The following is a 20,611-nucleotide window of genomic DNA, read 5'->3' as shown; positions in this document are numbered from 1 at the left end:
AAGTCGACGCTACTATTTGCATGGCATGCAACCAGCCCCTGCCTAAAATTCAGTTGTAGGTGGATGGGACTTTGAGCACCCAGAATTCTACTTGCTTTGTGACTGAACCCGCTTTAACCGGCAGTATGATCTTCCCTACCGGCCATTCTGGCTAAGAGTTGAATCCAACCAAAGGGGACGTCGCAGGGGCCAAGTCCTTGTCCTCTAACTTCATTTGTTTGAACGCGTCATAGTACATAATTTCGACCGAACTTCCCTGGTCGATCAAGATCCTTTTGATGTCAAAGTCTTTGACGCGAAGAGTTACCACTAGGGCATCATTGTGGGGCATCTGGATCCGCTCCAAGTCCCTGCTCGAAAAGGTAAGTATGTCATTCTCCTTGGTCTTCTCTTTCTTCACAGCGGGCCAAACGAAGAGCACTTCCCTCACGTGCTCGGCTTTCTTAATCATCTCTCTGAGCTCGCAGACCCTTGCTGGTTCAACGATGCCATGGATGACATTGATTACGCCTTGGGGTGCTGCCTCTAGGGTGGCTAGGCCGTTTGGCTCAGTTTGCCCCAATGGCGCGGCTTTCATACCCCCATCTATGTATTGGTCAAGATGTCCCGTGGCCACTAGCTCTTCCAAATGTTGTTTGAGCGGCAAGCAGTCCTCCGTTCGGTGTCCCCGTTCCTCATGGAAGGTGCAGCGATACCTTGAGTTGAAGCCTCTTTGTGCATTCCCCAACTTGGCCGGCCAGCGGACAAAAGGCTCGCCTCTGATCTCACTCAAGATGCGGTAGATAGGGATTTTAAAGACTGTGGTGATTCCAGTCTGCGCCTTCAATTTTCTCTTAGCATCCTCCGCTGCATCACGGAGAGCGTTAGCTCGGTCGTTTCTGCGACCCTTGTTTCTGTCATCGCGGTTTGGGCCACGTCGTTGATCTCTTGGCCGGTCGCTTGGGCGGTTATCCTCCTGCCCGACTGAGTGAACTTTCCTTGCTACCCTTCTGTCCGCTGCGGCCGGATTAACCTTCTCGGTCGCGGAGGCGGCATCATCCTCTACACGAATGTGCTCATTGATCTGCTGCATCAAGGATTCCATGGTTGTGGGTTGGTGCATTGTGAGCGAGTCCCGCAGCCTATGCCCGATTGGGAGACCCCGCTTGTATTGAGTGATCGCCAGATTGGTAGGGCAGTCGAGGATTTCATTGTAAGTTTCCCAGTACTTCGCGTTGTATGCCTTCAATGATCCCCTGACTCTATCTTGACGCCCAGAAGATGATCGACCTCCTTCGGCGTTCGAGTGTTGGTTTTGAATCTGGTGACGAAGGCTTCCGCTAGTTGCTGCCACCCCTCTATACTCCCTTCTGGAAGTCTTTCGAACCACTTCAGGCCCAGTTCTCCCAAGCTCGCTAGGAATATGAGGCACATCAAGGCGTCATTGTGCCGGTGGCCAGCCATTACTTACTGGTAATGACTCACGTGCATGTACGGATCCGTTTTGCCGTCGTACAAGGTGAACTTAGGCTGGTGGAATCCGGCAGGGAGTAGTGTACTCTCGATCTCCGGAGACAACGGCGTGGCTGTAAGTCTCGCCAGCTCTTTGTCCACTAGCGCATGGGCCATCACTCTGGGCACTGGCATCGCCACTTCTTCGCTACAGTGAACGGGGGCGCTCAATCTCTGCCACGCCGGCACTCTCTAAGCCTCTCGACGGCGCGCCCTCTCCTCCAATACATCCCTCAGGTCTCTGGAATGGGTGGAGAAAGAGTATCATGACGTTGGAGAATGGCTTGAGGGACGGTATATGCTGTCTTGAGTGAGGGATCTGCCCTCCCTTCGGTCGGAATCTCCAACCCCATAGTTCCTGGTGATGGAGAGAGAGTGGGTCCTCTCCTGGCGGCGACTGCTAGAACGAGGGGACGGGGTGCGCTCACTGAGATTGCCCTCTCCAGCAACACCCTTCCCCTTAATCTGACGTTTCAGCATCTCCATCTCCGCCGCCATCCTGCGAATGAGGGCGTCTTGGTCTTTTAGTTTGTGCTCCAGGTGCTGCGCAAGAGACTCCTCCCACCGCTGACGGCCCTCTGGACTCTTTGAGTGATCAGTACTCCTTCCGCATTTGTCTCGCGCACCTCGCAAAGAGGTTTCTAGGCCCGCCATGGCTAGAACACTCGGGGGGCCTTCTCTCCGTCAGACAGACTCTGGTGTGACGCCATCGACTATGGACAGTGGAGTTTCGTCGTTGCTGGCCATGGAGATGGTTGAAGAAGCTTGAAAAACAAGGTTTGAGTATCAAAGAACTTCACACAGACGACGCCAATTGTACGGGGGCGAAATATCCTCTACTTTCCGTACTCCTTGGAGTTCAAGATTCACGTGACGGCGTCTAACTTGTCAACACAGAGAACGGTGAGCTGCCCGGCGGTGGTGTGCCGGATAGACCCTCCGACGATCAAGTCAGGTCACTAGAGGAAGAAGGAGGCTATTCGAGAGAGAGAGAGAGAGAGAGAGTTTCAGATAGCGTAAGTTGCTTACCTCTAACGTTCATCCTCCCTTCCTTTTTCTAGGCTGGCCATGCAGCCTCAGGATTGTGCGCGCACTACCTCTGCTGTCCTTTCCTGGACAGTTGGCTGTGCTCGCCTCCCACCACCTTACACGTATAAAGGCCAAATCCTCCATCCAGTAGATGCAAAACTACCAAACGGTACTGACGCGTGCCTGGAGCAGATATCCTCTCCTTCACGCCATTGGCTCAAGTGACACACCTGACCGGCATACCAAGACTGGCCTATTCCTTGGAGAAAATCACAACCACAAAGAACACGACCGAGCTTCCGAGGCATCCGGTCGGGCGCACGCCGATCTCTTCCCGGCCTAGACTCTTTTCGGACTGTCATCTTCTCGGTCTCGTCGTGCCAACGCGCGCCTACCGCCGAATGACTAACAGCCACAGCTCGGCCAGGCCTTAGAGCATGCCTGGTCGGCAAACCTAGCCCGACCGTGTAAAACAGACCGGAGGGCCGTGCCGATTGAGGAGATAGCTCGGCACCAAGAGGCTTGCCATACCCGCGTTACCGTAGCTCGGCCGTACCAACCGGTGCAAATCTCCCCTCTCGTAGACTATGACTCAAGTTCGTTGTAAGATAAAGTTTATGAATTCTGGAGTTTATAAATCTGTTTAAATTTTTTTTACATAGCTGATAATAGTTCGTGTTTACACGATTTCTTTTGTACTCAGCTCATAAATAATCTTATAATCACACTCGTCAGTTGCCCCCTGCAAAGAAAAAAAATATATATATATTATCTAGAAAAAAAAAAAAAAAAACAATTGTAGTTAGCATATCCATGTAGTAGTAACAACAAATGGAAAGGAATTAGGGGCTTTATCCAAACTTGGGTACATGTACTACAGTTGCTTCTTCTGCCACTGCCAACCAATCCGTTGTCATAAAGATAACAGCATTCCTCACTTCCCACTCTTCACTTCTCTTCACTTCGCCCAAAACATCCTCTTCTCTCTCCCTCTCTCTCTCTCTCTCTCTAGCCTATGAATATGAAAATGAAGATGAAGACAAGTGTGAAGATGGGGAGGAGGGGTTTCATGTGCCAGTCCCCAGCAGCTACTGCTGTGTGCATGACCGGTGACCCTCGCTCAGTAATACTGCCAAGGAGGCCTGACCATGCTCCTACATTGCTCAACAACACCAACAACTACACTCGGCTTGTCGAGGCTCGCCGATTTGGTTCGGCCGATAAGAGATCATCCAATGCCCTCGTGCCATCTGTCAAAACTGATCGAGCTGTAGACCGTGATCGAAAGGCCTTCCACAAACCACCTTCGGTAACTTCCTCATCAGATCAAGTCTTTCAGGTGATCAGTTAAAATTTTAAATATGGATGGATACATATCTTACCGGCTAATGTTTATTGGATCTTAAACATTTAATACTAATATATTTTTTCATCCAGTTATTTAAAAAAGATAATGATTGCATGTTATGTTACATGTTGAAAATGTTCAAATGATTTTAGTTTTATTAAGAAAAAAATGAGTAAATAATGTAACCCAATGACAACATATTTGTTTGAATGATTGTTTTGACCACAGCCATAATTTGTTTGGGTTGTTGCGTTAGCAGTGTGCTGGTAGCTTATGTTTGTTTGAACATATTGGATAATGAAAGATTAAAATTTAATGGACTATTAGTTTTGAATAAATAGTTGGGGGACTATTTGTTTGAAAATAATATGTATCTCATATTTGCTTTGTCATGAGATTAGATGGTTAGAAATGACTATTTTAATAAATCTAATATTTAATTAGAAAATTATGAAAAAGGATATTTTTCAAAAGATTATTTTGTCTTTTTTGAATTGTTTACCATGGCGATGTATTTAAAGTATATTTTATTTTAGTAAGGCCACTATTAATTTTATTTAAATGTGACATTAGAAGTATATTTTTATTTATAATTTTGTTAATAAAAAAAAGAAAAAAAAAGAGATGATTATTATATATCATGAGGTTAATTTATACATGTTTAAAAAACAAATCAACATGTTTAATTTTTTTTTTTAAATGAAGAAAAAATATGTTATATATTCTTTTCCTTTTAGATATTGAAAGTATATTTCCTTTTATTATTTTGATAATACCAAAAAAACAAAAGAAAACAATTATATATTACGAGATTAATTTATATTTGTTTTAAAAAAAAAATCCAACATGTTTAAAAAAATAAAAGAAAGAAATGTTATGTATTTAGGGGTCAATTTCATTATTTAATTAGCTAATTTGAAGTTTGGTTAAATCCGTCCATTTCTATCTCACAACCCCATGAGATAAAATTATACCACATATGAGGGACTATTAGTCCGACCATATTTTTTTATCTAAATGTTGGACTAATTATTTCATGGGCATGGCTTCTGTCCAGTCCTTAATCGGACTGAATTGTGCTGTTGAGCCCGTGGGGCTCACCACGGGTCCCGTTTTGATAATCTGAACCGTTCAATGTGTAGAACTCGTCGACTACTATATACTTGTTTGAAATCACGTTAATCGGATATCGATAGCTATGTGATCAAATCAGTTTTGTATAAAAAAAAAATGGACGGTAAATAAATTAACGGTTGACAAAAATCTATTTTGATCACATAGCTGTCGATATCCGATCAATGTGATTTTTTATAGGCATATAATACTCGACGAGTTCTACATATTAAACAGTTCAGATTATCAAAATAGGACCCATGATGAGTCTTTACAAATCCTACAATACAATCCAATTCGATTAAGAACTGGACAAAAATCATTCCCTTATTTCATTGGACATGAAGTTCAATAATTGTATCTCCCCAAATAAACACCACTACATTCTTGGACCACCTGTAAAGTGAAAAGTGAGAACTTTATAATAATCATATAATGTTGATGTTTATTGATGACTTTTTATTTAACTTTTCATAGTTCGTTTGGTAAGTGAATTGATTTTTTAATTTTTTAATTTTTTTTATTTGGAATAGATTTTTTAGCTTTTTAAATTTTTTGTGAAAAAAAAAATATAATAATTATGAGTTGAATATGACAATTTGTCGTATTACGTTAAAAAATCTATTTTGTCTTTTTGCAATTATAATAGCCCCAAATCTAACTCAACCCAACCCAAGTTACCAAACGAAGGCTATATTGATTTGGTGGGTCTACTCATATTTATTATCAATATAGTGATGAGACATCTAAACTAAACAAAATATAATATATAAATGTGATCGTTATAATGTTTTTGATTAATTAATTAATGTCGTACAAAAAAAAATTACAAATTAAAGTGACATGAGTTGTTACTATAATTTAATTTTAGCAAATTTCATTTCAATAACCAACCCTTTATTACCACTTGTTATTAGGGCTGCAAACGAACCGAGCCGAGCCGAGCCGAGCTTTGCTGAACTCGAGCTTGGCTCGTTTACTTATCGAGCTCGTTTATTGAGCTTGAGCTCGGCTCGATAAGGAACTGGGCTCAAACTCGACTCGGCTCGTTAATTTTATTGAAACTCGAGCTCGGCTCGGATTGGCTCGGCTCGGCTCGATAATTTTTTTAAAATATTATTTATATTATTTAAATATAAATATTTAAATAAAAAATATTATTTATATTATTTAATATATAAAAAATGTATTTATATTATTATTTATATATATATTTATATATTATTTAATATATAATAATATATTTATTATATAATTTAAATAAAGATAAACGAACCGAGCTTAACGAGCCGAGCTTATACGAGCTCGAGCTCGGCTCGTTTATTAAACGAGCCTAACATTCGAGCTTAAGCTCGGCTCGTTTACCAAACGAGCTGAGCCGAGCCGAGCCCTTAACGAGCCGAGCCAAGCTTGTTCATGAACAGCTCAGTTCATTTGCGGCTACTTGCTACTTTAGTTTAAGAAAAAATGGGTTAAATATTCTATTTTTTTGCAAAATATGAATTTTTCTCATTTTAATCCCTAACATTTATTTGTGTCTATTTAGTCTCCAGTGTTATGTAATTTGTGATTTGTCTTCTACCACTAACGCTGTCTAAATTGATTAATGAAGGCATGGGCATTTTGGGGAAGAAAAAAAAAAACCACAATTGTTGTGTCTCTGTGTGTCATGAATGTATTTGTGATTGCAGGTTGTGGTGATGAGAGTTTCTCTGCATTGTCAAGGCTGTGCTGGTAAAGTGAAGAAACACATATCTAAAATGGAAGGTATAGTGAGTCTTTTTTGTGTGAATGTTTTAATTTTTTTTTATTTTATTTAAATATTTGTTTTATAATTGATGAGATTTGAACACTGACATTTGCTTCACAATAGCTTCCATAAATGATAGCACAGTCCCATGAGACGCCATCCGATTTGGAAAGTAGGTATAGGTTTGATCCCCTCTTGTTTGTCAGGTTCATAGGTCAAGGATGCCCTTTGAACCTCAAGTTTGCCTTTCACTCACATTTGTTTGGCAGATTAAATAAATTAACATATATTAAAAAAAAAATTGTTAAATTATTTTTAAATAAAATAAAATAAATAATTATTTCTATATTAAAAAAATTAAAATAAATATTAAAACAACAGGTGCACTTGGGATTGTTAAAAATAAAAAAATAAAAATAAAAAGTTGGCTGGCCAGTTTTTTTTTTGCTCGGCCGAATGTTGTTTTGGCCTGCCGGTTATGTTTGTAAAAAATAAAATAAAATAAAATAAAAATTACATAGTATCGGACGTCCGGGCGAACGACTGGATAGACTAAAGCCGCTCACTATTTTCTTAATTCCACTCATTTTCTAACCAAGCTAGTCCCCCTACTGAGGCGGATTATTAAACCGCCCAGACAATGAAGTCGACGCTCCCAAATAATACCAAACATGCTATAAGTTGGACCATAGCAATCCTACTCTAGTGCAGCCGAAAGGCCCTCATTATAATGACACGCCTAGAGGAAAAGGAAAATGACTTAGACCCCCAGCTGGGGGTCGTCCCTGATTGGTGCAAAAATAATTTTTTTTTTTGGATTTCAGCCAACCACACGCTGCCACGTCACTGGGGGTGCCACTAGGGGTCACCCTCATTGGGGGTCGGAAGCAATGCCCGGAGGAAAATTCATATAATTATGATGTTTTGTAAGTACAGTTATGTTTGGTTTTGACTTTTTGATTAAAAAAGTACCCAAAAAAAATAAAATTAGCTACATAAGTTATTAAGATAAAATGTCACATTCAAATCATAATTATTACATTTTTTCTCTCATAAAGATCAAAAAATTCAAAAACAAAAACCAAACAAAGTTAAAAAAGTCAGGCTAAAATAATTAAAAAGTCAAAAAATCGGATTATTTAAGCTCTTCCGAAACAAAGGCTAATTATTCAACATTACTTGCCATATTTGATTTTTTTTTTTAATTATCAAAAATAGAATGTTTGTAGGTTAGTAAAATTAAGTTATAATTTAAAAAGAGTCACTATTGATCCATCAATTTGAACCCAGACCTTCCACTCACCGGATCTTAAAGTGCGATTACATGCTACTAGGTTCCAAATTGATTAAGACATATCTCTCTAATTTTTTTTTCACAAAAAATTATATAGAATGTATTTTTTTTTTCGGTCAAATCTCACCGATGCACTTCCATTCACTTATTTCTCTACTTGCAATTGTGAACTTTCAAAAAAAAAAAAAATCCACCCAGTTTCTGACTTCTTCATCACCCTTTTTTTTTTTTAATTACATCTGAATAATCCTTAAAATTTATCATCACCCTTAAAATTTTTAACAACAATGTTAAGTAGCTTAAATTTTCATGACTCGAATAATTCAACATAATTTTGAGACAATTGAACCATTCAAGTCACACAAATTTAAGCCACTAAGTCAATTTTCAATTTTTAATCAGATTAAAAATTTGTATTTGGATTGTAATGTGAATCAGGGGTGACATCATTCAGCATAGATTTGGAGAGCAAGAGGGTGACAGTGATGGGACACGTGTCACCAGTAGGAGTCTTGGAGAGCATATCAAAGGTGAAAAGAGCAGAGTTCTGGCCCTGTTGATGGGTTTTGGATTTACTGTATTATGGTAGAAGACACCACATGGTGCCAAAGTCCTAAACCTTTGAATTTATATGTATGTTTTTGTATTTTTACCTTGTGTTTTAGCTTAATACTAAAAATCTAATCAATTTAGAAGTGGTCCCAAAATAAAATTGAGAAAGAGATGGTAGAATTATGATCATGTGGGTGGGAGCAACATTGATAGTGATGGGGTTTTCGTATGAGACACCTTTATCAATATTTCTAAATGCGAAAATTTATGGTGTGCATCTACTTGTGCATATCATACGTACTATACCATAATTAGTATAATTTTATTATAAAATTTAATAATATCAATTACAAATACGTAATATTGATATAAATTAATGTAATAAAATATTTATAATTTTATGATTCATATAATAAAATATGATTTGATTATGATATTTTTTATTATGTCAATTTGGGATGAGATTATACATTTATTATTGATATTATAAAATTTTATAATAAAATTATAATAAGGTGCATAACAATGTAAATGCACGCCATAGAGTTTTCCTTTTTAAATCTTATTTACTCTTTATCCTTTTTATCATTTTACAATGGTGTTTTTTAATATTTTTTCTTGCTTTGTGGTACATTTCTTATTTGCACTTGATTTATTTATAATTATTATTTTTTTTATTTCTAATTTTGCCTCCAAAAACCCCCACGAGCTGAATTAACCAGCTCAATGGATTCATAGCTCATCTATGCTAATATCAGACATACATGCAATTAATCCCTGTATTTTAGTCTTTATATTATTTTGCTTCTTATAATTTTAATTAACTAAATTTTGATCATGAATTCTTGACTTTGTTTCAAATTAATCTAATTGATTTTAAATGTTAATTTTATTTTTTTATTTTTTTTAGTGTGTGTGTCAAATGTGCACATGAGTGATATATATCATATTTTCAGAAGTAAAATTATAAAATTGACCAATTCAATAACTTAAATTCAACCAATTCATTGATATTTTTTTGTCAAAATGACACATTTAGCAAAATCTAGGTACTACCACCCCCCCCCCCAAAAAAAAGATGGTAAATTACGAATATATCTCTTGAAATTTGTTTAAAATACGATTTATCTCCTATGATTCTAGAAATTACATTCTGCCTCCTGAAATTTCTAATTTAACAACAAATGATCCCTTTTATTAATAAATTATCAAATCAATTAACAGTTTTTAATGATGTTAAAAATTTATTTTAATTAATAATTCAAGTAATTTTATTATTGTATAGGAAAGCAGTTTTGAATTTTATTTTTTCAATTAATTTTGTTAAATAAAAATTTTTAATAAGAAGATATTTGTAATTTTTCAAACTATAGTGGGCAATCTGTATTTTGTAATTTACCAAAAAAAAAATATATTGCATGTAGTAAACTTGTAATTTTCCACACACCAAATATATATATAGTTAAAGAAATTTAACAAAGCATTAATATTAGTAAAATAAATTTGGTTCTCCTTTTAAACAATCAACAAAAGGATATGCGTTCTCATAAAAATAAAAAATAAAAAAAAAGGAATACAATAAATATCAATCATGACATATGAATGATGCATCAATTTTAGTTGGAGAAGTATGCTCTTGACATTCCATATTGTTAGAAGAATTTTATTAATTTATTTAATTTAATTTAAATAAAATTACAATGGTCCATCCAATGAATTTGAATTTTTAAACGGATGAGATATGCAATTTAATAAAAAAAAATTCATTTGATGGGTAAGATTCGATACTGTAAATTTATCATGTTTTGATGAGTGTAACAAATTTAATATGTTTACTGTGTCCATTGAAATAAATTTTAACCCATAGATTAGGTGATGGGGGTTATTGCTGCCTCAATTTGAAGGTTATTATAGATTTATTTTTATGATTCGAACCGATCATTTTGTAGGGTTCATTGAGTACTTCATGCCTATAAAAAATTATATTCATTGGATACCAATAACTACGTGATCGGATTGCATATTTTTTATACTATTTCTCAAAATAAAAACTTATTGTTTATTTTTTTATGATAAATATAATTCGATTATATAATTATTGATATCCGATTAATATAATTTTTGATAGGTATGAAGTACTTAACAAACCCTACAAAATGAAAGGTTTAAATTATAAAAATAAGCCTATAATAACCTTCAAATTAAGACACAACAGTTACTACTGTGCCTAACCCTCATTCATATATTAGTATGTTGATCTGTTGATAAATTTTTATGTTTGATAGCAGGTGATGAATCCTGCAAGTACAAGAAGGGGGTTGATTTTGATTTTCAATGTCAACCTTCAAGAAAATGTATATATATATATATATATATATATATGTTGCTTCTTCATTGAAATGCGGTAGTAGTACAGGATAAGGTTCACACAAATAATTGTTTGCACATTTCTTTTGTTGATTGCCACAAACATTGTTGGACTCATAAAATAGTGATTTTTTTAATTTTTCAATTTTTTATAAATTTTTTCTTACTTTTTTTGGTTGAACTACAGCACACCATTTTACGGAAATTAAACGGGTGCAGTACTATTTTTGGGAGGTTGAACTCTTAAGATCCAATTAAGATCATCACATCTAAGTATCGATAATGTGAGAAATATTAAATTTTCTATTAAATAAATGACCAAATATCTTATATAAATATGAAGTTCGCAATTTTGTTAACTTCACATGCATGCGTGACATTTAATCATTTATTTAATAAAAAATTTAGGCCTTATTTAGTTTGTGTTTCTCAAAAAATTTTGGGAAAAATTCCCTAATCATGTCATGCAATGCAACTACATCCCCAAGTCTGTTACCAATATAATAGACAAACTCAATAGGGACTTCCTTTGGGGTACCACCTCCGAAAAAAAAAAAAATACACTCCATCAGTTGGGATAATCTAGCCAAACCAAAGAAAGTTGGAGGGTTAGGCATCAGACAGGCTAGCCTAGTAAACAATGTCAACATGGCCAAGCTCAATTGGAGACTTCTCGCTGAAAAACATAAACTTTGGTCTAAAGTTCTGAACTCCAAACCCCGTTCTAAGACCTCAGCCCTCTCTCCCACTTGGAAAGGAATTAACAAAGGGGTTGATCTCTTCCAATTAGGCTCCAAAATCCTCGTTCGAATTGGCCTCCATACCTCCTTTTGGTTTGACAACTGGTTAGGCCCTGGCCCACTCCGATCCCTCATCGAAGGGCCTCTCACCCTCTCGGACCAGCACCTTTTGGTTAGAGATTGTTGGGCGGCAAACTCTTGGAACCTAGACAGACTCTCTTTTTCCCTCCTATCTTCTATCACTACCCTCCTCTCTTTCATCACTCTCCAATGGTTTAATCCCACCGATGACTGCCTCACTTGGAAACTCTCCCTCGATGGGTCCTTTACCTCGAGCTCTGCTTACTTACACTCCAAACCCTTTCCCCCATCCCCTCCCTTTGATAACTGGACCTGGCTTTGGAAGTGTCGAACTTCACCTAGAATATCTCATTTCCTTTGGCTCACTCTTCACCAACGCCTTAGTACCAAAGACAACCTCCTTCTTCGCCATATCACTAGTGACTCTATCTTCCCTCGCTGCCTTATCCATCCTGAAACCACCACTCATGTCCTTAGGGACTGCAAATTTGCCAAACTTTTCTGGGATGCTCTCCAAATCCCAGCGGATGCCACTCCCTCTTTCGCCCACCCTCTCGCTGTCTGGATTAAATCCAACTGTAGCTTCAACCTAACCTACAACTCATCTGCAGACTGGTCAGTCCTTTTTCCCATCTCTTGCTGGTTCATTTGGAAAAATCGCAATTTTTGGTGTCTCTCCACCCCCAACCCTCACTTGCTCACCCCTCCCCTGGCCATTGCATCTGCCATGGAATGGCAACATCTCTCTCCATCTAGGCAACCACACCCCTCCACAACATCCACTATCTCTTGGCTCCCCCCCAAACCTGGCTTCTACAAACTCAATACCGATGGTGCCTCAAAAAACAACCCTGGGCCTGCCGTTGCTGGTGGTATCATAAGGGACTGGACGGGTAAATGGATTTCTGGTTTCTGCCGCAACATTGGTCACTCGTCCAGTATCGAAGCTGAACTTTGGGCCATGCGAGATGGTAAACTTGCTCTTGATCTTAATCTCACAGGAATAGAAGTGGAAACAGATGCAACCATCATGCAAAATCTCATTCTTGGTACCTCCAACCATTGTCATCAACTTAGTAATCTCATTCATGACTGCAGGTACCTCCTGGACCAGCTCGGCACCTCGATTATTAGCCATACCTACCGCGAAGGAAACAAATGCGCAGATTTGCTTGCCAACGAAGGATTCAATCATGAGGGTCTACTTGTTTTTTCTACTCTTCCTAATTGTATCTCGCTTCAAGTTTTTGAAAACGCTAGGGGTTCTTTTTACCCTAGAACTGTAACCGCTTAACTATTATCAATCTAATTTCCATCTTTATTACCAAAAAAAACAAATTTTCTCAAAAAAAATTTTCAAAACTTGTTTGGTTTACAAATTTTCCAAACAAATCTCTCTCTCATACACATCAAATCAATCACTTTTTTCAAAACTCTCTCTCAAAATAATTTTTTAAAACATCTTTTGAAAAAAAATCAAACCAAACAAATTTTCCTACTTTTTATCTCAAAACATGTTTCTCAAATACAAACCAAATAAGGCCTTAGAATTTATAGCATTTTCCTTTAAGTATTATATTTGAATATCATTAATATAGCTTATTATTAAATGATGCTCATCTTATCTCCTAGTGAATTTTTCATACGGTCTTGCTAGAGACCCCCAGCACCCCCCCCTCCACCTCCACGTGGGGGTTGTCAATGAAAAAAAAACAATTTTTTGGCCAATCAGGAGAGACCCCAGCACCCTCACTGGGGTCTCATGCATTTTCCTTTTTTATAACATGCAATTAGTATTACATAAAGCAAAATATTTTTCAAACATTAAATAATAGTAAAATATAGTCATCATATTATTGTTTATTGCCCACAAATAGATCATGTATGACAAGCATGAGAATCATAAATTATGTAACAAGCATAAGAGATAGGATCCCAAATGATCCGTGGACAAAAACTTGATCTTGTCCAACATAGTTCACCCGCCTAATGGCTCGGCCTGGTCTATTTGAGCGTCCAGTCTGTCCTAATTCGTAAAAAATAATTTAGAATTTTGGACAAAAATTTGTATCACTCTCCGAATCCGAGGCATGATCAGCCATGTGGTTATATAGATGGTATTGATTAGGGTTGATTTTGGTCATTTATACTTGTGTTATGTCACTAAATTAAGTTTTGATTTATTTATTATTGAACTATTATTACATTTATTCGATTTGATTACAGATTCGTATTTAGGTTTATGTGTGCCTTGGGTTAAGGCTTTTTGAGTCACTGCCGGTCATGTTTGGATTTGGATTGTGACAGTTAGTAACCCGAACCTGCTCATAAACCCAACCCGTAAGAGCCTGCATAGGTAAGTCTAATGTTTAATTTGATTTTCTTAGTCTAATGTTTAGTTTTATTTTTTAGTTTTTATTTTTTTTTCTTTCTATTTTTTCCCCTCCACTTGTAGGTATATATGTTACTTGATTATTTTTTGATTATATGAGATGTAAAAAGGTTTTAAAAAAAAAATCAAAATACTTGAATTATATTGGAAAGTAAATAAGAAAATTAATTAATGAAAATATTAAAAATATGTAAATGAAAAATATATAGAACTTAATAATATAAGTGTAATAAAAAATGTATAATCTGGTTCAGTTTGATTTTGCCCCATAAAATTTGGGCTAATGGGTGTAATGTGGTTTTAGGTTTTTTAAATAGGTTCGGCCAGTACCAACCCGTTGACTAGTCAAAACCTAAAAAACTCATGAAAATATGAAATTTGGAAATAATAGTTGTGGGCTGGGTAAGCTTGGCTTGTCCCATTGATGACTTCTAATGAAAGAGAAGGTGGTAATTGATTTATATGCTTCTGTTTGGTTGAGTTTTCATATTTTGCTTTTGAAATTTTTTAAAAAACTAGTTTGGTAGGAAAAATAAAAATAAAAATAAACGAGTAATTACACTGACCTCCCCTGAGGTTTACCTTAATTACAAGGACTTTCCCTGCAGTTTCAAAAATTACACATACCTTTCTTACTTTTGAAACTAATATACAAATACCTCCTTCTATTACCCACCCGTCCAAATTCAAACAGATTTGGCTGAGGTCATCCAAAATTGCCCTTACCTCCCCCATACATAAATAGATGTATATCCATATATATATATATATATATATATATATATATATATATATATATATATCATTGAACTCACTCACTCTCTCTCTTTGTGTTTTGTCTCTCTCCCCTTGTCGTCCTCCATTACCCCGACGCCTTCCCTTTCAAAACCTCCGCCCAGTGCCGCCACCCTTTCCAAAACCTCCATCCAATGCCGTTACCACCATACCGAACTCCTCTCTCCCTCTCTCTCTTTCTTTCTCTCTCTCTCCCACAGCTCATCCATCACCACCACTACCACAAAAAACCTTAGATCTGGAGAGCTTGGTGTCGCGGTGGTCGCGATCTGATCGCGAGGGTTGTAGTGATGGCAGATCACGATAATGATCATAGCGATTGCAACGGTTGCAGAAAAAGTGAGAAAGAAACATAGAGATCACAGTGGTGGTTGAGTGCGATATTGGCGATGCGATGAGGAGAAGATATGAGACTCAAAGAGGCGAGAGGGTGGCGGAGTTCTCGACTGGATTACAAACAGATCTCATGTCAACTAGAACTTCAATCTCGATTTGTTATAGTCTTGAACCTTTGCACTTGATTTGACTTGGGTTGGACATATTCTTGCCAAGCATAAAACAATTGTGATTGAGTAAACACAGAACGAGAGAGAAAGAAACAGAAAGAGAAAGAGAGGGAGCCATGGATTCGATCATCGGCGGACGCGACGAAATAACAGTGGGATGCATTTTCTCAATCAAAACCATACTCAGAGACGAGCTTGAATTATCTATGTATACACTACCAATTTGGGAAGAGAGTATGTATTTGATCGGGTTATCTGTGTTTGATTGAGAGTATGTGTATCGAATTATCTGTGTTTGATCAATTGTCGAAATAACAGTGTGTGTCTAGAACCCTTGATTTCTTGCTTAAACCCTTAAATCACTTTACATATATGTGTGTTTGATCGGGTTATTGTTGGTTTGGGTTTTGGGTTTTTTATTAGAGAGGTTTGGGAAAAGAGTGTGAGGAAGACAATGGCAAAAATGAGTAGTACAGGGAGGAAGATGCTGATGATACAGAGTGAGTTAAGCCTTTGGGGAAGACAACGGATTGAAGGGTATTATGGTCAATTTCACTGTCAAGTTAACGTTGTGAATGCTCTTTTGACGGGAAGGGGGTCTTTGTATATTAGTTTCAAAAGTAAGAGAGGTCAGTGTAAGTTTTGAAACTACAAGAGAGGTCCCTGTAATTAAGGCAAATCTCAAGTGAGGTCAATGTAATTTCCCCAAAATAAAATGTCCATTATTTTCATAGGATTTTCTTTATTTTAAGACAAAAATAATCACCTTGTTTGATTCTAATTTTTTGAATTTAATTTTTTAAAATTTGGGTTTTTTTTGTTTGTTTTTCGTGTTTTTTTATTTTTAGCGAATTTTTTTACTATTTTAAGAAAATTTTTTTACATTTTAGATATACCTTAAAAAGTATAATATTTGTGAATTTTTTCTAGAAGAATCAATAAATACCAAAAATACAAAAAGATGAAAATTCAATACATTTTCGTGTGCTTGTGTATTTATTAATTTTTTAAAATATTTTTTTTATAAATATTTTAATTTTTAGGTACACGTAGGTTAGGTGCATCTAAAAAGTAAAAAATTACTTAAAATATTAAAAAAAATACACTAAAAACAAAAAAATACAAAAATTAAAAATTTAATTTTCAAAAAATTGGAACCAAACAAATTATTTTTAAATTAAAAAATCTCTTTCTTGGTGTTTAGTTTGCCAAACTACTTTTTAATTATTTTATTTTATTGTTGGGTTTAATTTCCGTCAAATCCTATTGAAAATAAATTTTAATAAAATCATACCAAAAAATAATTTTTTGTGACGATTTTTTGCTTGTCACTAAAAATTGACAATTAGTGACTTTTTTTGTCACGATTTTTATAAATTGTCACTAAAACTTACAATTAGTGACGTTTTTCTATGACAAATTTTTTAAATTGTCGCTGAAAATTGAAAATTAGTGACTTTTTGTGATAATTTTTTTAAATTGTCATTAAAACTTATAATTAGTGACATTTTTTGTAATAAAATTTTAAACTGTAGCTGAAAATTAATAGTTGGTGAAGTTTTTTAATAGTACTTGATAAAAAACGCTATTAATTATTGTAAGACCTATTGGATAATAAAGTCCACCTATTAGGACCTATACATAAGTTTCCAAAAAAACAAAACAAAACAAAAGTTAAATTATGTAAATCCAACCAAACAAAACTTTAAAAGAAATGGTTGCCCTCGTTGGACTATATTGTGAAGAAGATTCTACAATAATCGAAGTCTTAGTCAGTGTGTTTGATTTAAGTTTTTTGAATTAAGTTTTTTAAAAATTGAGTTTTTTATTTTTCATATTTTTTTATTTTTACTAAATATTTTTAAATTTTTAAGCATTTTTTTACTTTTGTATATGCATCTTATTTAAATATGTCTACAAAGTAAAATATTTGTCAAAAAATATTTTTTAAAATTAATAAACATACAAAAATACAAAAAATGTACTGAATTTTTGTATTTTTTTTATATTTATGGTATTTAGTGAATTTTTTAAAGATTTTTTTCACAAAATATACTTTTTAAGTGTATTTATATTAGGTGTGCTTAAAAATTTAAAAAAAAAAAATTGCTTAAAATATTTTAAAAAAAAATTAGTAAAAAAAAAAATACAAACTCTCTCAACTGCGGGCATAGTGTGTGAGTGTGTATATCTGTGTTCAACAAGTTGGGATGAGTGGTATATTTATAAGAAAAAGTGGTAAAAAGGCTATTTTGCCCTTGGTTCTAATTTAATTAAATAATACTTTGATTTAGTTTGAATATAATGGAATGGGGGATGATTAAGACGTTACTTATGTAATTAATTATGATCAATATCTATAATTGGTACCAAAGTCGGAATTTTCTTTCCTTGATGGAAGAGATTATATCCCATTTGTACATCCTATGTGTATCCTACGGAGGGGTGGCTAGCCATCATCTAGATTTGGAAGGATTTTATTGATTTATTTTTGTGTATAATTGCATATTTTATAAAAATCATCATGTACAAACTTATTTATTTAAGAAAATTGGTACAAGTATGTATATATATTGGTACTAACTTAGAGTCAATTTGTAATTCAAGTAAAATGTGAGGGCTAAGGCTTTAATTTATGAATTAGAACATTTATGTAAGTGTAGTATTTAATTAAATTAGGATTTCGAAATTTAATTGGTTAAAGTTTCTTTTTTTTGAATTAAATGGTGAGAATCGTAATGAGAACTGAAAACTTAGGATTTTGTAGACGGTCAAAAATTAAACTTCAAATTAAGTATGGGCCTAAGTGCTGAGGTCAATCCTTTAAGGGAACCAGGAATGACTAAAGAATAGAGATGGAAATTGGAACCTGGCCCGACGGGGACCCGATCCCCCGACCCCGAATTGAATGGTTATTTCCCGAAAAATACCCCCGACGGGCCGGGGATGGTATTAAAATTTTAATCCCCGATGACATTCGGGCCGGGGACGGGGATGCATATTTCAGTCCCGGACCCGGCCCGACTCCGGCCCCGATCCCCGCCCCGGTTTCCCCGACAGGAAATTACTAAGTTACCCCCGTCTATATATATAATATATGTGTATGTGTTAGGGCTTGGTCAACACACTCCTCACACACATACACAAACTGTCTCTCCTTTCTCTCTCTCTCTCTCTCTCTCTCTCTCTCTGCAGGTGCTATTCACTCACGGTCTTGGCGATTTCCTCCTCCTATCACGGCTCCTCCCATCACGGCGATCTCCTCCTCCTATCTCCCATCACGACTCCTCCCATCAGGTGCTACTCACTCACGGTCATGGCGTCGGCAGTGGCGGCGGCAGCTCCTCCCATCCCTCCTCCCATCACGGCGATCTCCTCCTTCCATCTCGGACGCCTTCTTCCTCCTCCCATCTCCGACGTCTTCTCCCTCCTCCCACCACGGTGATCAGTGTTAGATCTGTGTGTGTGTGTGTGTGTGTGATCTGATCTGGTGATGAACAATATATATATGATCTGATCTGATCTGAAAATATATATATATATATATATGTTAGATCTTTTTTTCTTTTTTTTTGTTGAGCTCATCAGATTGTTAATGGTGATGAACAACAGATCTGTTAGATCTGAATTTTTTTTTTTATTTACATTTGTTACATCTTAAATTTTTGAGCTCATGAGATTGTTAATGGTGATGAACAACATTGTTAATAATTGTTGTTGTTGTTGTAGTTTGAAGAAATCATGGAACTAATTTTTTTTTTTTTTTTTTCTTCTCTTTTGGTCGGGGACTTTTCGGGGTCGGGGAAACTCGATCCCCGTTAAGGGGCGGGGGCGGGGGTAGTGATGAGCTCCCCGTCGGGGTCGGGACCGGGGACCGGGGGAGTTTCCACCATCGGGGATCGAGGACGGGGAGGGTGATCCCCGGCCCCGCCCCACCCCGTTGCCATTCCTGCTAAAGAAGCATGGGTTAAAGCCCAAGGGAAGTGGGCCAACAGTAGGCCGAAGCAGGTTCGACCCGCCAAGGGTCCGAACAGACTCCACAAAGGAAAATGCCTAAGTGAAGTTGCAGAGGCAACACTTGCAGGGGTCAAGTTGCTGAGGCACTTTGCCTTAACGTCGCCATTCCCAATATTGTTGGTTCCACTGCAATCTGAAGTTGCTAAGGGAAAAAGAAAACCGAAGCAACTAAGTTGAAGGGGTAACACTTACAACGGCCAAGTTGCGGAGGCACTTTGTCTCAGCGCCGCCATTCCAAGTATTATCGGTACTGCAGCTACCTGGATTTGCTGAGGGAAGGAGAAAACCAAAACAACTAAGTTGCAGAGACAGTACTTGCAGTGCCCAAGTTGCGAAGGCATTTTGTCGGCCCTGCCATCTCTAATATTATTGGTTCTGCCATTTAAACTTCTCGCGGGAAATGACTACCTCCACAACTACAGCCGCTGCAACTAACATGCGGAGGGAACATCCTGCCAAGGTGATAGCAACCTTTGGAAGAAGTTTCCCCTCTGCAAGTAGAGGCTAATGCTTGATGCTGATAGCAGATCTCAAGACATTACTAGCCTAGGAGTGATAGCAAGAAAGAAGAATTTTCTGAAAAGTATTTTAGAAAACTCAAACCAAGCAAAGTGTAGTTCTTATCCTCTAGAATTATGTTTCTATGTCCATAATCTCCATCATCCACAAGAAGTTGATCTCACATTTTAAAAGGGTTTTATGTAATTAAAGATTTGCTTACATGATTAGACTAGATGGATAAGTAATCTCTTGGATAATACAGAGTATGTAATACCATGAGTTTAAATTGAACATATGAGATTTCTAGTGCTATGTTTAATTAAGTGAAAATAAATAATAAGATAACATGAGATTCATACACAAAAGTTTATAGAACACTCTAATTCTGTAATACACATATAATATGCAAGTTTTATATTCCATAGTGTTTGCTATGTCAAAAAATAGTGTTGGACCCACCTATGATCAAATTAAAGTGGGGCTGCTTAGATTACTACTTAAAATAGAATTTAGTTATGACCTAAAACGATATTTGATCATGTTTTAAATTATGATTTTAATTATGGCTCAAAATTGAGATTGTCTTAAAGTGGTGCTTAATTATGCCTCAAATAATTTTGATTATGAATCAAAGG

General features: G+C 36.2%; 1 protein-coding gene across 3 annotated transcripts; it reads left to right on the top strand.

The window, feature by feature from the left end:
* Positions 1–3,328: 3,328 nt before the first annotated feature.
* Positions 3,329–8,737, top strand: LOC114259192 (protein SODIUM POTASSIUM ROOT DEFECTIVE 2). Of its 3 annotated transcripts, XR_014360938.1 has the most exons (4): positions 3,334–3,859; positions 6,673–6,748; positions 7,556–7,657; positions 8,464–8,737. XR_014360938.1 is itself a non-coding variant. In XM_082914346.1 (3 exons), exons 1-3 carry the CDS (start codon positions 3,536–3,538, stop codon positions 8,583–8,585), a joined length of 492 nt encoding a protein of 163 aa, XP_082770472.1. In that variant the 5' UTR covers positions 3,329–3,535; the 3' UTR covers positions 8,586–8,737. The 3 variants fall into 3 exon arrangements, 2 of the variants coding, with proteins under 2 accessions (XP_082770472.1, XP_082770471.1); XM_082914346.1 differs by lacking the exon at positions 7,556–7,657 and having other exon boundaries at positions 3,329–3,829; XM_082914345.1 differs by lacking the exon at positions 7,556–7,657 and having other exon boundaries at positions 3,335–3,859.
* The last annotated feature ends 11,874 nt before the right edge of the window (positions 8,738–20,611 follow it).

The sequence above is a fragment of the Camellia sinensis genome, chromosome 2, assembly GCF_055761805.1.
Source record: "Camellia sinensis isolate YWXY chromosome 2, ASM5576180v1, whole genome shotgun sequence".
Classification (NCBI taxonomy): domain Eukaryota; kingdom Viridiplantae; phylum Streptophyta; class Magnoliopsida; order Ericales; family Theaceae; genus Camellia; species Camellia sinensis.
Note: the sequence above shows the minus strand (reverse complement) of the source record. Positions and strands in the feature narration are given on the sequence as shown.

Bases quoted from the DNA above. Each gene is read 5' to 3' on its own strand.
- LOC114259192 (XM_082914345.1), top strand. From the start codon at position 3,536: ATGAATATGAAAATGAAGATGAAGACAAGTGTGAAGATGGGGAGGAGG. The intron at 3,860-6,672 runs GTGATCAGTTAA...TTGTGATTGCAG, and splicing joins CATCAGATCAAGTCTTTCAG to GTTGTGGTGATGAGAGTTTC. The intron at 6,749-8,463 runs GTATAGTGAGTC...AATGTGAATCAG, and splicing joins ACACATATCTAAAATGGAAG to GGGTGACATCATTCAGCATA.